General features: G+C 41.5%; 1 protein-coding gene across 1 annotated transcript in view; it reads left to right on the plus strand.

Annotated features, from left to right (window-relative positions):
* Window positions 1-11350, plus strand: part of DAPK1 (death associated protein kinase 1) — a 129110-nt gene extending 117760 nt beyond the window's left edge. The window contains exons 22-25 of the mRNA XM_019555172.1: window positions 3170-3308; window positions 5001-5121; window positions 7078-7266; window positions 8905-11350. Of these exons, the coding sequence (XP_019410717.1) occupies window positions 3170-3308; window positions 5001-5121; window positions 7078-7266; window positions 8905-10137 (1682 nt within the window). The 3' untranslated portion in view covers window positions 10138-11350. The remainder of the gene's footprint in view (window positions 1-3169; window positions 3309-5000; window positions 5122-7077; window positions 7267-8904) is intronic.
* The last annotated feature ends 5253 nt before the right edge of the window (window positions 11351-16603 follow it).

A 16603-nucleotide genomic window follows, 5' to 3' on the forward strand; every position in this document is an offset into this window, starting at 1 on the left:
TGTTGCCCCCTCTTGTTTGTGCTTCCTCCAAGTCACCTGCCTCCCCACTTACCTCAGGGCTTTGATCTCCATCCCCTGGTGAACCTAGTTTAAAGCCTTCCTCATTAGGTTAGCGAGCCTATCTGCAAAGATGCTCTTCCCTCTCTTTGTCAGGTGGATCCCATCTCTTCCTAGCAATCCTTGAAACAACATCTCATGGTCAAACCTTGCTGGCAACACCATCTTCCTAGCCATGCATTGATCTTCAGGATGCATCTACTCCTGCTTGGGCCCCTTCCCTTAACTGGAAGGATTGAAGAGAACACCACCTGAGCCCCTGTCCCCTTCACCCTTGCACTCAGAGTCCTGTAGTCACTTCTGATCTGCTCTGGGTTGCCCTGGCAGTATTGTTGGTGCCCATGTTGATGAGCAGCATGGGATAGTAGTCAGAGGGCCAGATAGGTCTTGGTAATCCTTCCATGACATCTTGGTTCCAAGGCCCAGGCAAACAGCAGACCTCCCAAGTCAGGCCAGCAGATGAATGCCTCTATCACCCACAGAAGGGAGTCTCCAACTACCACCACCTGTTGCTTCCTCTTGGCGGTGGTGGTCTTGATCCTCCCAACAGAAAGTGCTCTTCCTCCTCTATTGCTAGGTCCCCATATCTGTTCTCCAGGTAAACTGCTGCAGGGATGCAGAAGTCTCAGGCTTGCAGTTTCCACCTTTCATGGGAGTCTGTATCCTCTTCCTTCTCTACCAGTGCCTCTGGCAGTCATTCCCCTGCAGTCCTAGAGCTCTCCTCCAGGATTGAATTGATGAAGTCCTCATGGCATAAGATGCTTCACAACCTTGCCAACTTCTCCTGTACATCTCTTGCCTGTTCCCTGAGAGACACCACCATAAGGTACCGCTCACATCACAGGCACTCCCTCATCTAGCTGTCATTGGAAAGAACCTACAAACCACAGTCCCCACAGAACCAAACCAGGACCAGGGTGGAAGCCTCAATGGTAAGCTGTCCTGGCTAGATAGATGCCTCACAGGTGCAAGCAGAGAAAGAGCTGGTAGTGGCAGTGACTTAGCATTTCATTTGTCCAACCATTTCTCTGGGTTTCTTAATCCACTGACTCTCACTTTCTGCCCCTCTTTCCAAGCAGACCTTTCCTAGCAAACTCCCCTGTAAGCTGGCCTGTTCTCTGCTCCTTGGTCTTGAAATGTTCCCTTTCCCCTGCTAACCTGCTTCCTCTCACCAAGCTTAGTGAAGGAAGGCGACAGAGTTTCAAACTCCCTAGCAAACCCCCCTTTGCTGGGGACTCTGGTTAAGCAAGGGGCTTAAGTATTGGTCTAACTGCTGAGTTTTAGCCACTTATATGTAGGTTAGTTACTCTTAATCAAAGAAAGAGCTTACCTTTAAAAGACCCCCTTCAAAGAGGAGGCAACAGACTTGTTCGCAGATTGTACTGTTTGCTTGCTCCCTGGTCGCTCAGAGTAGTCTTGCATACCTGTTTGGGCCTGGATTGGCTCCCCCCTTGTTAGGGCTTTTGTCAGAGGTAGGCAGCAATCGCCCAGCTAGCAGCAATCCCAGCTGCTCAGAGCACACACCCAAACATACAGCCATAAAACAAACACTCAACGAGCCATACGTACAGTCCTGGCTCGCTCACCTTCCTGAGTAGGATCTGGTGCCTGGCTTCTGGTTCCTCTTCCCCTTCCTCCTCTTGCTCCCAGTAAACTCTTTGCAAACTTGAGAAAGTCCATCTTTCTTCCAAAATAATTAGCACTACATGTAAAGAGCTGTCATTGAACTATAACCAGTAATTATGCAACTTATCCATTGCTGAAAATCCTTAGGCTGCAAACAAACAGATATCCCTGCCCCTTGTTACACCCCAAATGCGTGACAATTCTTAGTAATAGTTTGTGCCACGTTTTTGTAGTAGGCAACTCTTTTCTCGGTAGGTGAGAGCACAAGCAGCCCTGAGATGACCATGCTCTCCAGCCATCCCAAGCAGGTACTCTCAGGACTTCAGAGACCTGATTCTGCAGGATAATGGCCCTGAGTGCCTAGGTGTGTCCCAAAGCACTCCAGGTAAACCCTGTGCTTTCCCTGCTCTGCACTTGCAGATGGGTGCCATGGGATCACCAGCACTCAAATGTAAGATGAGCTCCTCGCCCACCCGCCCCCCACCACTGTGTCGATTGGAGAGAAAAGCATCATCTTAGATTCAAGTAAATATGGTATCTCCGTTCAGTCCTTCATAAAAACCCAGGAAAAAGTTTGGTAGCTGTATGTTTTTTATGTGTTCCTTTTAAAGGTTATAGAGTTACTGAATACTAACTTTTAATTTGTAGCCATAAATGATTTTTGTGCATAATGGATCCGGTTTTGTTGATCTTATTCAGTCTTTACTGGATTATTAACTTTCCACTGAAGTTGATTAAAGTTAAACCAGAGTAAGGATGGAGTGAAACTGTAGTGGACCTGGTGACTTTTAAATTTGGCAGATTTTTTTTGTGTGTGTGTGTGTGTCCCCCTAGAAATATAGTCGAGAACAGGCTGTTTAAATGTGTGTTCTGTACTGTCATTTCATTCATATGCCATTTGTATCTTTCTCTTTCTCATTTTTTTCATGGTTTCCCAGGCTTTCCTACTTAACTCTCACCTAAGTTGAGAGTTCATTGTTTGTGTAAGTACTGTACAGTAGCATTCATACTACTGTATGAATGTTGTAGATTGTCTGTGTTTTGTTGATAAGATGTTTCTGTGGTACTGAAGACCATCCAAAATATTATCAGGGACCCATGCAAGAAGCTACTATTATTGACTTAAATAATTTTTTCCTAACCAGTTTTACAGTATGTAGTTAATAGACGATTCATAGATGGTCTTACTTAGTAACAATAATTTATCCTGATTTTTTTTTTTTTAAATGAAACATTATAGCAATTTTAACATTTTTCAAAATTGGCCAAGCATTCATCTAGGCTATCTAATGGACTATAAGCAAGATCATATCAGCCTAAGTTACACAGAAGCATGACAGGTTGCTCGTGAAGTTGGCCAATGCATTTTCACAAGCAACTAGTATGTCAGGAGCATAAAATTCATCTCTGCTCCAGTGGTTACAATAAGAGTACACTCTTCCTGACATCTCTTCATTCTGGGTGTGTATTTTTCTTTCTCATGTAGCATACGGTGGGAGACTGAAAAATCCATTGCGTGTTGTTCTGGTGGCCACCCATGCTGACATTGTGAACCTTCCACGCCCTGTTGGAGGAGAGTTTGGCTATGACAAAGATATGTCGCTGTTGAAAGAAATCAGAAATAGGTGAGAAAAGGAGACCTGTAGTTTTTTAAATACAGTATCTGGATGAGAAATACTAAGGCTTGCTGTCAAGTTAAGAGGTATTGTTGGAATTAATATTAAGTGGTACATGCATAAATAAAACTGATGCTTTAGAGCTATTCTATGTTATAACTGACCTAGATATTTTCATTGTAAAAGTGGAACACTTGGTGCTCAAAATGAGCAAATCGCCTTTTCTCAGTAACTTTTACACTGCTGGGATTAGAATATGCCCCAAATACCAGTACTAGCAGATTGGCTTATACACTAGTTCCATAGTATTGTAACAGCATCAGAAAAGTAGATGACTTCAGTGCAGTTGTACTGCATGGAAATGATTAAATGAGTTAACAGCAGAATTTTAGTCTTTACCTTAAATTGTAGTTAAGATGCACAATAATTTTTTTAAAGTATTGATTGTGTGGATTTTATATATTCTGAAGGGTTCTATGGCAGTATAGATGATATGAGCCTAGAGTGTGAAAGAAGTGAATCAGTGTATTTGGAAAGGTCTACTGACATCCATTGTGAAGTCTTGGAGGGAATGAAAAGGCAGCATTTAACTGTTTTCCCAAATTAGACCCCAGCAGATGTTACACTTGAGACACCAATTTGTCTGTTGTTCATGTACAGGCAACCCCTGCTTTATGCTGTTTTGCTTAGCGCTATAACACTCATTTGCTTTCACTATAACACTCATTTGAAATGGATACTTGATTCCACTTAGCGCTCAACAAGTTTCGTTATAACGCTCACAGTCACCATCTTGGGTCATCAAAAACTTTTGGTTTCGCTTAACGCTCGTTTTGCTCAATGCTCATTTTTTTTCAGGAACCAATTAAGAGCACTGAGTGAGGGTAGCCTGTATTAAATAGTAACCCAGCCATACATTCAGGCAATTAATGGTGTCACAAAAAGGAAGCCAGCCCCCAAAATATTACTTTTTGGGGATCGTGGATTACATCTCATCGCAACTTTTAAATGAATGTCTGTCAATGGCCTTTGTCTTAGAAAGTAGAATAAACAACATTCACAATAAGTTCATAAGGGGATACTTTCTTGCAAGCCACACTTTACAGTTCTATTATAACGTTTAGCACAATATCCTGCTCTACTGAAAATAAGCAGTGATTGGGTACCTGGGTGCAACTCTTGGAGTTGCAACCAATAAATGTATCTCATTGCTATGCTTGCAAAAAGGGAGAAGTAATGTTAGCAAATATTAAACAGTGTGAGGGTAATGGAAAAAGTTGTCTGTATTAAACCAATATCCAAGCTATTTTAAATAAAAACTACCAAGTAGGATGACCTCATATTTATAACAAAATGTATATTTTCCATTACCTGCAATCCCTTTGTTCTGATCCAAGTACGTCTTATCTCGGGAACACTTTTTTTCCCGAGGGTTTTATTTGTTGTTTTTAAGTGAGTGATATCTGCTGTTAGCAATTCTGTTTACCTTGAATAAAATACAAGTAATTAGAAACTATTCTCCTTTTAATAAATCTCCTTTCATAATAACCAGACTTTAATTTTTTGCACTTTCTGTTAATTTTATTTTTAAAGGGAAAAGGAAAAATGTTAATTATTTTGAATAAAACATATGGTTACGTAAATTTTAAAGTTTGGATTAGGACTATAAATTAATAAATGAATGTACTGGCTGTTTCTTAGGTTTGGAAATGATCTTCAAATTTCAGACAAGTTATTTGTTTTGGACGCTGGAGCATCTGGCTCTAAAGATATGAAGCTTCTGCGAAATCACCTGCAAGAGTTAAGAAGCCAAGTCATTTCTGTAAGTAATGTGTGCTGATGACAAAGAGCCCAACTGCATTTAGAACTCCAATTTGAAGATATGTTGGGGAGGTTTTTTTGCAACAGGACTCTTGGGGCGCCTGTACATGTGCAGCAGAGTTGCTCCAATGCACTGTAATTACAGTGAGTCAGAGCAGACATGATTGATTAATTAATTGATTCTGCTGGAGCATGGTAATTATGTGGCAGAGAGCGTGGTGAAGACTCCAACGTCTCGTCTGTTGACTCCAGCATCTTGTGTATTAGCTCCCTGGACTGAAAAATGGCGGCAGGGACACTTTAAAGTTCATTCAACAAGTTTTAGTTAAAGCACCCTCCACCACCATTTTTCAGTGCAGGGGCGCTGATACACAAGACACTGGATGCTTTCATTAAAGTGGCTCTGGGTCCATACATCATGGAGGTCTGGGTTTTTGAAGGGAAGAGCATTCCCTGATAGCTGTTCAGACACATTTCAGTTGCTAGTGAACCTGCAGACCCTTCTATATTCAAAGGATCATTATATATCAACTAAGGCTCAAAGCTTGTCTGCCTATCCCAATCATGCAGTTCATCCAGTAAAAGATATTACCCACAAAAAAATCTTTCCTTGCAAGTAATGGAAATGATTACATTATTTTACATCTGAAACAGCTTCTCTACTTTTTCTTTTAAAGATGCAACTTAACCATCAGTGTATTATCAGTGATATATTAATTCATGTGAACCAGGAAGTCTTATCTAGCACTCCCCAAAGTAAGAGAAATGCCAAAAGTAAAAGAAATGGAAACAGGAAGAAGTAAAACCTCTTCATTTCTTATAGTCAAAGATGGCAATTGTAAGTTAGGAAGAAGATTGTGTTTCTCAAACATTTGACAATACCTCTGTTTAGACATGCTTTTCTCACTTGTGTGACTTTAAAAGGTACCATGCCTTAATTCTGCATTGAGTCTCACAGCACCTTGGTGTATATCATTCCCAAAAAAAGTTCTTTAACCCTTTGAGTTGTTTTGAAGGACACTTTATTAACGACAAGTTTCTAATATACATTTCAGCAGTACTTCAGTGCCACTTTGTCTTGCTAATGCTTATAAGGTTTCCAGTTAACATCAAGAGCAGTTTCAAGACTGCTTTATCCCAGAAATGACAACCTACAGCTTTGCACAGAGAATTCTGCTGAAGAATTTTCATTCTGGCAAACACCAATTCCCCTGAGCGGCTGTCAGCTCTTGTGGGAGTTTTTTAACATAGTCAGGTCTCAGGAGGTTGGACTTGTTACCACAGTGTCAGTTAGCCTAACAGCAGCTTTAACAGGCATGATGATGAGAGGAGGGTTCTGACACCAGCGCCTCTAAGATTTGCTACGCTAAGATTCCCACTAGCATTAGCATCTGTTCACTTCCACCAAAGGAATTCTTTGTAAATTTTCCCAGTGTAAATATGAACCCTTGACTCTTGCTATTACTAATCTGTGCTCCGCTCTAGTAAACTGTAAGTTGTCTCAGATAAGGATTAATAACTTTCAGTGATTTAAATATTATATTATTTATAATATCCCAGCTAGATGTTATGCATAATATCACATACAAGGCAATTGTAGTGGGCGAGATATTTCTTAAGAAAAGTTTGTAGCCTGAATTAAGGTCCATAAAGCTTATCAGGGGATTTAGGTAGAGCATGTGCCCACAGGTATACTGGGCTCACATTGTAAGACTTGTCTTTTTATTTGTGATGATGACTAGAAAGTTGTTAAATTGTCTTGCAAATTGAAATGTCCATCTCTCCAGGGAACAAAGTACTGGAGGGGTCTTTGATCCATCACAGTCAAACCCTGCATTCTGTGCTTGTGGAGTTCACAGGATGTTCACAGCAGCTCTTTCTGAAAAATATAATCCATGTGTTTAACAACACATCAGAAGTAGGTCCCTAAATTGGTGTTTTCTGTGCTTTTTGTTAGATGTGTCCACCTATGACTCACCTGTGTGAAAAAATAATCTCCACCCTTCCTTCTTGGAGAAAAATGAATGGGCCCAACCAGTTGATGTCATTGCAACAGTTTGTATATGATGTGCAGGATCAGCTTAACCCACTGGCCAGTGAAGAAGATCTACGGCATATTGCCCAGCAGTTGCACAGTATAGGAGAAGTAGGTGTTCTTATTTGAACTGCATTTCTTTTTGTGATGACCTGCTTGCAATTTCTGGAAATTCTGCATGGCATCCAGTTAAGATCTGGAAGAAGAGGATAGGCTTTGTACCTTTTATTCTGTTTAATTGAAAACAATGAAGAAAATCTGAAATGACTAAAATCTGTGAACTCTGGTTTCTGGTATTCGAATGCTGCATGAAAAATGCAACAAATTGCTGCTTAGAGGAAGGGAAAAAAAAGGAAAGTGTGTGTATACATAGAGAAAGAGAGAGCCAGAATGCCTTGTCTTGAAGGCCACGGTGAATTAAATTAAATTTGAATGAGTCCATATAACAAGCTGTGCTAAAGTAGATATTATGATTTGATTTCCCATCCTGCCTTATCCCAACAATATTGTGTAGATATTGCAGTCTGAAAGGTAAGATTAAAAATAATTGAATAGTCATTGCAGGTTGGTTTGTCTAAAAAAATTTGTTGGCCTAGCTATGCTATTTAGAGATTGGAGGTATGGGCAAATCCCACACCTGAATTACCCGCCCTCCCCCCGACCCCCCCAAAAAAAGAAAAACCAAAACCCTAGGTAGATGCATTTTATAATGTATAAAATACATCTCCCTCGGATGCATCAGTCCCTCAGATTTGATTAAAGCATTAATTTTGTGTAGCTGTCCCTGCCAAGCTTCATACCAAAGCATGTGCAAATTCTCCAAGAATAACATGGACTACTGTTATAGAAGCCACACCATCGTTTGTAGCAGAAGTGTAAAGCACTGACTGCAGCATCTTAGGACCAGGTTTTCCTAAAAACTAGGCATTTGATGTGGACATGTTAGATGAGGAAATATGCAAGAGGCAAGGGTTTTGTGGATGACAATTTTTATTGGACCAGCTGCATGGCTGGAAAAGACCTTGAGCAAGTTTATGAATGCAGTAGTCTTCCTGAGGTCACCTGACGTGAAGAAGAATGCACTGAATTTGAAAGCATGTCTAAATCTATCCCAACCATATAGTTGGTCCAATAAAATGTCACCCACAAAAACCCTTGCCTCTTGCATACATCACATTATTATTTTTAAGCAAAGTGAGAGAAAGTTACAGACGGAATATTAAATTAATTAATCCTGAGATTACCCAGTGGTTCAAGGATTACTGTCTTGCTGTCTATACAGATTAAATTCCATAGAATCAAATGAGTTAAACAGTTCAGTGCAGGTATGTAACTTGGGTCTTAGGATATGGTAACTTGACTTGACTTGCACATTTGGTGGTAGCTGCAGTAGAAGTAGTGTGACAAAGATGTCCCATTTTCAGCCATTTCAGGCAAATTGAGGGGTGCAGGAGAAACTGCAGTTTAGTCCAAAATATTTTTGTCTGTCCATAGAAAATTGAAGTCCATTTAAAAAAAAACATTTCTGCTAAAAGAGTATCTGAAAAATCTGTGAACCTTATTCTCCCAGCAAAAGAAAGCAAGTCAAGAAACCAGATCCTGTATAAAAAGTACATGAAGGGAAGTAACCACATTTGTTATCTTTCTGCAATTAGTAGTGTAATTACGGACTTGCATCCTATGGAAAGAGTAGATCTGCTGTTGCCTTTACTTCATAAGATAATTTGTAACTTTCTTCTTTACCAACAGATTAACATCATGCAGAGTGAAACTGTGCAAGATGTAGTGCTCTTGGATCCTCGCTGGCTCTGTTCTAATGTCCTCGGAAAAATCCTGTCTGTGGAGAACCCAAAAGCCCTACATCATTATAGAGGTCGATATACAATAGAGGACATCCAGCGCCTCGTATCAGACAGTGGATGTCAGACAGTGGATGTGGAAGAACTGATCCAAATTTTAGATGCCATGGATATCTGTGCAAGAGACCTTAGCAGTGGAACAATGGTGGATATTCCTGCTCTGATCAAGACGGACAATCTTCACAGGTCTTGGACAGATGAAGAGGACGAGGTCATGATTTATGGTGGTGTAAGAATTGTTCCTGTGGAACACCTCACCCCATTCCCTTGTGGAATTTTTCATAAAGTTCAAGTGAATCTTTGTAGGTGGATTCACCAGCAAAGCACAGAGGGAGATGCAGATATACGTCTGTGGGTAAACGGATCAAAGATTGTGAACCGGGGAGCTGAGCTTTTAGTGTTACTAGTCAACCATGGTCAGGGCATAGAGGTTCAAGTTAGAGGACTGGAAACAGAGAAGATCAAGTGCTGCCTGCTTCTAGATTCTGTATGCAGTACCATTGATAATTTAATGGCAACAACATTACCAGGCCTTCTGACTGTGAAACATTACCTTAGCCCTCAGCAGCTGAGAGAACATCATGAACCAGTCATGATCTACCAGCCTAGAGACTTTTTTCGGGCGCAAAGCCAAAAAGAGACTTCACTGACCAACACCATGGGTGGATATAAAGAAAGCTTTAGCAGTATCTTGTGCTTTGGATGTCTTGATGCCTACTCCCAGGGAAATTTAGGCATGGATATTCATGTTTCAGATCTGAATCTTCTTACAAGGAGAAAACTAAGTAGACTTTTGGACCCACCTGATCCCATGGGCAAGGATTGGTGCCTTCTTGCTATGAACCTGGGTCTTCCTGATTTTGTTGCAAAGTACAATGCAAATAATGACTTCCCAAGCCCAGTCCATGCCCTTCTGCAGGAATGGAGCAATGCTCCTGAAAGCACTGTAGGTATCCTAATGTCTAAGCTGAGGGAATTAGGCCGCAGAGATGCAGCAGACTTTTTATTGAAGGCATCGCCTGTATTCAAAATCAGTTTAGATGCTAATGGCCAAGAAGCCTATGCTTCGAGTTGTAACAGTGGGACCTCTTATAATTCAATTAGTTCAGTAGTGTCACGGTAAGAACAGAAGTTTTGCATGGACATTATTTCTTTCAAACTGCAGAAAGCATAAAAGTTACAGTATAATAGAGGTTCTCTATATTAATTTATAAGCTTCTGTGTGGAAGGATTTTTATCCTGCATCAGCACCACCTTTTTATGTGAATAATCTTTCTACTTTTAACTGTGAACTGTTGCTTTTTATTTAGCTATTAAAAGGCTGGTGTTCTAGTGTTCTACAACTCTTGTTTTGGATATACAATGTGCTGCTGCTTAATACTGCCATTTTAACTTGGAAGGAGAACTTTTGGAAGATGTACTATTAACTGTTTTTTAAAACATTTCAGTTTTCCTAAAAAGAGAAAAAATTGCACATTAATCTAAAATGTGTGTTTCTTACTCCCTGTTTCTTCCTTTCATCATGTCCTCCACTTAACTTTTATATTTGTAGGGTGTGGGGATGGAAAGCCCAACAACATTTACAGCCAATTTGCTTGACTTTAACACCATATTTATAAATGAAAAAGTGAGTGCCTTTTGCAGAAGAGGGTGTGGTTGAATTGAATGATCCTGTTGAAATTAAAAGACGCTACCTCTGTTTCACTTAAACTATCTGCATGCTGGTCCTTGCTAGTGGCACTTGCCTCTGGTTTTTTTCTGTGGTTTAAGACATTTGATAATGAGTCATTATTGTACAAAGAGTTTTCACGTCAGTATGGTGGGTATTGATACATAATACTTAATCAGCTTTGTTTTTCATTGGACCATGATTTATTTGAAAATCTATTAAAACCTACCCACTGTCACGCTTCATTATTTCAACACATCTCAGGTAAAAGATCACATGAATTGTGGAGTTTGCAAAGACACATGCAAAATGCTAAATACTGCAGAGTAGTATTGTATAGCTATCAATTGTCGTCTGTGCATAGCAAATGGTTTTCTGCTATTAGATCCTAGTTTGTTTATTTCCTCTACTTGAAGATTTTAAAAAAGGAAGCAAAGTTTCTTGCAATGAGAACTTTAAAACTTATATGAGGGAACAAGACCCATTCTTCTGTTCAGAAAAGCATGTAAAATTAATGGTGCAATGTGTGTGTGCGTGTGTGTGTGTGTGCGTGTGTGTGTATATATACTGTATGTATATATATTAATACTATTTTTCCTTAATCTTTTAAGATGTAGTAAAATTTTAAAGGATTTTTTACAAATAAACTCTTGCTTGTTGCATCTTTTTCATTACTACTTCATTTCTCATCACCTTCACATTTTCTGTCCCACAAAAATAAAGTCACTTTTGTATGTTTGTACAGGGGGTTGTTGATTTTAGACGTGCAAGTCTTGCTTGTCGTGGTATTGAGCTGTTCCTGTAAGTTCTGAATACCTTCCAGTCAACTCCACTCCAACCCCACTGCAGTAGGAGTGTGGGGCTTGGGACATCTTGCAGTCTGATTTTGTAAAATAACTAAAACTCTGAGGAAGGGAATGTATTTCTGTTTTCTCACCTGTGGGCTCCATACAATAGATGAGGTCTGCTTTTCTTTTTCTTTTAAAAAAACAAGCCAGAGGAGTAGAGCGAAACAACTTTTCCTTTTATCTGCACATACAGAGAATAAAACAGAAAATGGTGGGTCTGCCATCAAGAGCAGCATCCCAACATGACTGAGTTTCCTCCAGCTGGCAGATGGGGAGCTCTAATAACAACTGATTGACCTTTATATTAATGGGTGTAGTTTTTTCTAAATTCACTGTTCATTACTGGATGAGTTGGAGTTCTAGGACTTAGAAACAACCAGCAGTCTTAACAAGAATTTTTAAAATGTATCTTTGCACTATAGAATTATCTTTGTTAAATTCTATATTATAAACAGCTTGAACACCTAATGGTGTATTTACAGAATGGTATTTAATGCAAGTTTCTAAGATAAGTGGCTAATGGTCACAGTGGTTAGAGGCTTAGGCTTTGCCTATAGATAAAAGGGTTTGCCAGTATAGATAGTGTTGTAAACCCCTCGAGTAGGAATCCATCTTATAGTAGCAAGAGTGCCTTATTCCCTTATATTTAAATCATTCCTGAAGAGAATGAGCAATACCAGCAAAAGGCTTTTTGGCCAATATAACTGTGCCTACCCCAGTGCTTTTGAAAGCATGGTTTTGACACTTAGGAATGTGGTTTTTTTTTTTTGCTTTTGCTTTCAACCTTTTTGGATCCATATACCCCTGGCAACCAGATGCCAAGCAGGGGAGAGGGGTGGCATGTGGCCACTGCATGCAACCTTCCCCTGCCTTCTGCATCTGGCCAGGCAGGGAGCACTTGTGCAGCAGCACAGGATGGTACATAGAGGCGCAGGATGGTGTGTGGTGGCCCCTAGCTGTGTTAGCAAAACCTTTTAAAAGTACAGCAAATGTTGGACTCTAGGCAAGGCTTTTCAAAACTGCTACTAAACTCAGCACAACCATAATTAATGAAGATAAAAGTACTTTCATGTGAGAGAGCCATGTACATGATGCCTGATTTTCTGCCAGTAGGATGAGTGCCTCAATGAGGTGTAGCCCTGCCTTAAAACAGTGCATATTCTTTGTTCTCCATTGCCACACCAACAGATTTCCCACACCATCAGATTTTATTATTTTATATATATATATGTTAGGACCCTCAACTCTAGACATCCATTTTCAAATCTGTTGGTGTGGCAATGGTATATAAAATATATATATCTTCCTATTCCCTTCCCTCCCTGTTCCTATTCTCTGGTATTGATTGCAATACCATTCACCCATTTATGAGGTTCTCACGCCTTTGTATTGAGCCTCTTCGGCATGTACCCACTTTCCTTGACTTCATTGACAGTATCCTCTAGAGCCGTGTGAAACAGCATCATTCCGCTTCGACTTCCATTTCAAAGGAATGGTGTTTCATTTAGAGTTTGGTTTCGTTTTGAAATCACTGTTCTGTTTCATTTCGTCAAAACTGTTGCTGTTTCACTGTTTTGCCGATAGGGTATAGTGGGGAATCATAAAATGCAGCAGGCAGGTAGATTAGGGGCTTGCCCGTACCCCCAAGAGGGCTGCAGGAGCTGCACCCCCAATCTGCCTGCCGGATGACAGGAGCCAGGTGCTGCCACCTGGGACTGGCACCAGAAAGATCAGTGCTACTGCTGGGACCAGGTGGCAGCATCTGGGTCCTGTCATCCAGCAGGCAGATCAGGGGTACACATCCCTGGGAGGACTACAGGACACCCCCACAGCCCTCCCCAGGGTGCAGGTGAACCCTCAATGTGCCTGCTGGATGAGAGGAGCCAGGTGCTACCGGCTGGGACTGGGCAGATCGGTGCTGCTGCCTCCAAAAGGGCTGCAGGGGCTGTGCTGGAGTCCTCTCAGGGGTGTATGCCTCCAATCTGTGCGTAGGATGACAGGAGCCACATGCTGCCTGGGGCCAGTGGCAGCACAAATCTTCCCAGTCTGTCATCTGGCAGGCAGATCAGGGACACCTGAAGCCAGTAAGCCTAGCTTCAAAACTCAAAACGTTTTGAAACTTTTGAAATGTTTTGAGTTCCCTTGTTTTGTTTTGAAGCTGTTCAAAGGCTTTTGTTTCGTTTCGACTTAACTGTTTCGAGCTTGAAACGCATTGAAACAGCTTCGAAACGAAACACCAGGCAAAATTTCTCACAGCCCTAGTATCCTCAAATGTCTACATCAGAGACCACTTCAGTTGCCCTAGGGATCAAGAGGACTTGTGTATATAAGCGTAACTAAATGTTACATGCCTAACGCACTCTTAGATCTAGGCTATTTTATACCAATGACTTGCTTTTATTCCCCTTGTCTTCTTTCTATGTGTTTTGTCCTTTTTATCCGTGGATTGTTTGTTCTACATTTCTACCACTAATGGATCTTTCTTAAGCATTTAAAACGAGCTTAGCCCATAGTAAGAATGTTTGTTAAAAAAAATAATAATATTCAGGCACCAAAGTGTTCCAATTTCCAGAAGTACTGAGCATCCAGTAATGGTCAGCAAAACCATCGTGTGCTCGCACTTCTAAAAATTTGGGATACTTGCCTGTGCTAAACCCTCTTTCTTATTAGTGCCACTCCTAGTTTTATATCTCTTGCTACACAGATGGTATTTCAGAATCAAGTAACAGTGGGAAAGGGCTTTCCTACCCCATAATTAGGGACCTACTTCAATTGCAGTGAGACAAAGCGTTTTTTTGCAGCCCACTCATAGCATACAAAACCAATTTTTGTAGGCATTTTGTGGATTGGTGGAGGGGCCTTGTCAGTCCTGTCCCCCCACCACTGATTGGCCAAGAGGCAAGACTGCATAATTAGCTAATTCTGTGGACATACCATAACAATTACCATATTATAAATCTAAGTATTAAATTTCAATCTAAATCTTTGCATTCCCGTAAGCATTTTTGGGGGCGTTGATTCCATGGGAAATTGCAGCCAATGCCATTTTTTTGCAACAGTTGCAGAGATTGCCCCTTTTTTTGCCATTTCTGTGAAAATAACAAAACCACAAATTTAATTAGGTCCCTAACAGTTTTCAGGATTGGGGCCTGACACTGTAAACTCTGAGAGGACAAAGAGCATAGATCTGCTGTACTTGAGTGCTAAGCCAAGATTTAGCTGTTAACAGTTAACATTATTTTTTCATAAACCTGTTGAGGTAGAACTGTCCAACAGAGAAGTCACTGGGCTGCATCTGACCCCCAGGCTTGTGATCTGAGCACGCTCCCCACTGCGTCATCTGTTGCCACTGCCAAAGTCTCTAGGCTCTCCTTTCCTCTTCTGGTTTCTGCTTCCTGCCCCTGCAGGAAGGGGTGGGATGTTGCAGTGCAGACCATGGGGCTAAGGGAGCCAATAGCCAGACAGCTAAGGTTGGGGGGAGGGCATGAGAGACCCTATGTGGCATGGGGGCACCAGCATGGTTCAGCTGGAGGGGCACCTTCTGCACAGCCCCTGACCACTCAGAAATGGGATAGGCCTGTGTTTAAGGTACAGAGCTAAGGTACTGGCACTCTCAAGTGTCAGTGACTTACTTCACTGACTCACTCCACACCTTGTAGACAAGAGGTTTCTCCTGTTGCTGTGGAGGAAATATTTTTCATGCATGTCTGCTGGCTAGTAGTGAAGGTTAAGAGGGAAGATCATCTAGATATGAAGTAGCTTTTCATCGTTGCATCCATTTCCCCCCAAAAAATTTGCTTTTTTTTTTTTTTTTTTTTAATGGACTTATACTTCATCTAGCTGAAGCAATGGCCTTCATAGAAACAGAGTGTTTCTTTCTCACCAATCGTTTGGTCTGTTTTGCATTTCCTCTGACCCCAGATCTGGGAACATGTTTTGCTGCACAGCCACTTTGATAAAATTCCAAGCAGCAGTAACACCAAACAAGGCGCTGCTTACTGCGTCATTTCTACAGCAGATGTTGGTAGGTTCAGGAAAGCAATGGAAATGAATCATAGTCACCAGATAGCACCGAGCTATTAGCTTACAAATCATGTGGTGTATTACTGACATAAGGTATTTATTCATAATTCATTGCTCTGAAGCTGCATTTTGGGCAGACAGGTTCAGCAAAATGCCACGGAAACCTCTCTTCCGCTTCTTGTTTTAGGTCTGCTCCGATTTATAACAGAAGAATCTTCAAATTTTGTACGTTGTGTCAATTTATAGGGAGAAAATGTTAGCTTTTAACTTGCATATTAAACAAAAAACATTGAAACTGTTAGGCAGCCCTGGTGTGTGTGAGCTCAGTGTTTTGAGGATTAGGACCATTTTTTTTAAATTAGATTTAATTTTAATGTTCATAGAATGGTCAAAATCTGCACAGTGTAAATGCAGACAAAAGTGCAGCTCCCAGCTGTAACTGAGAATGCTTTGCAGGAAGTGTCTTGAGTTGCAACAATCCCCCAAACCAAACAGAGGTTCACTATTGGTTCCAGGGGGGGTGGGAATCTAACAGCTGGCTGCCAGCCTGCAGCCACCTTCCCCTAGCAACAGCCCCTCCTCCCTTCCAGCCTGTCCCTGTTTCAGAACGGGAGGGGGCAAAAGTGTCCAACAGACTGCATAGGGAGGTCAGTTTGGGGTTTTTCTCCTCCCATTGGTGAGGGGGCTTCAATTCACTCACCCTCATTGCCGGCTGGGGAACCCCTCAAATGAGCTCCCTTTCTCCCATAGGCAATGCATAGTGGGGGCACATGCCCCCCCTGAGAGTGCCAGTGTCCCCCGTGACAGCAAGCACTCTGGCTGGTAGGGGAACACAGAGAGCACTTGTGCCCCCCTTAAAATTGGCTCTGCTGGTAGCATGTGAGCAGCAGAAGTGGCAGCACTTCCACCGCCGCCATGCTGCATGCAGAAGTCCTGGTACTTCTGCCACTGCTGTGCGGGCTGATCGCTGGGGAACTCTCTCCTTGTTGTGCCCTGCTGGTGCCCCCCAGATTCAGGGGGCACCAGTTGTCCATGTTTTCCCTTCTCCC

Source organism: Crocodylus porosus, unplaced genomic scaffold, assembly GCF_001723895.1.
Source record: "Crocodylus porosus isolate Cpor-Errol unplaced genomic scaffold, CroPor_comp1, whole genome shotgun sequence".
In the NCBI taxonomy this organism is placed as follows: domain Eukaryota; kingdom Metazoa; phylum Chordata; order Crocodylia; family Crocodylidae; genus Crocodylus; species Crocodylus porosus.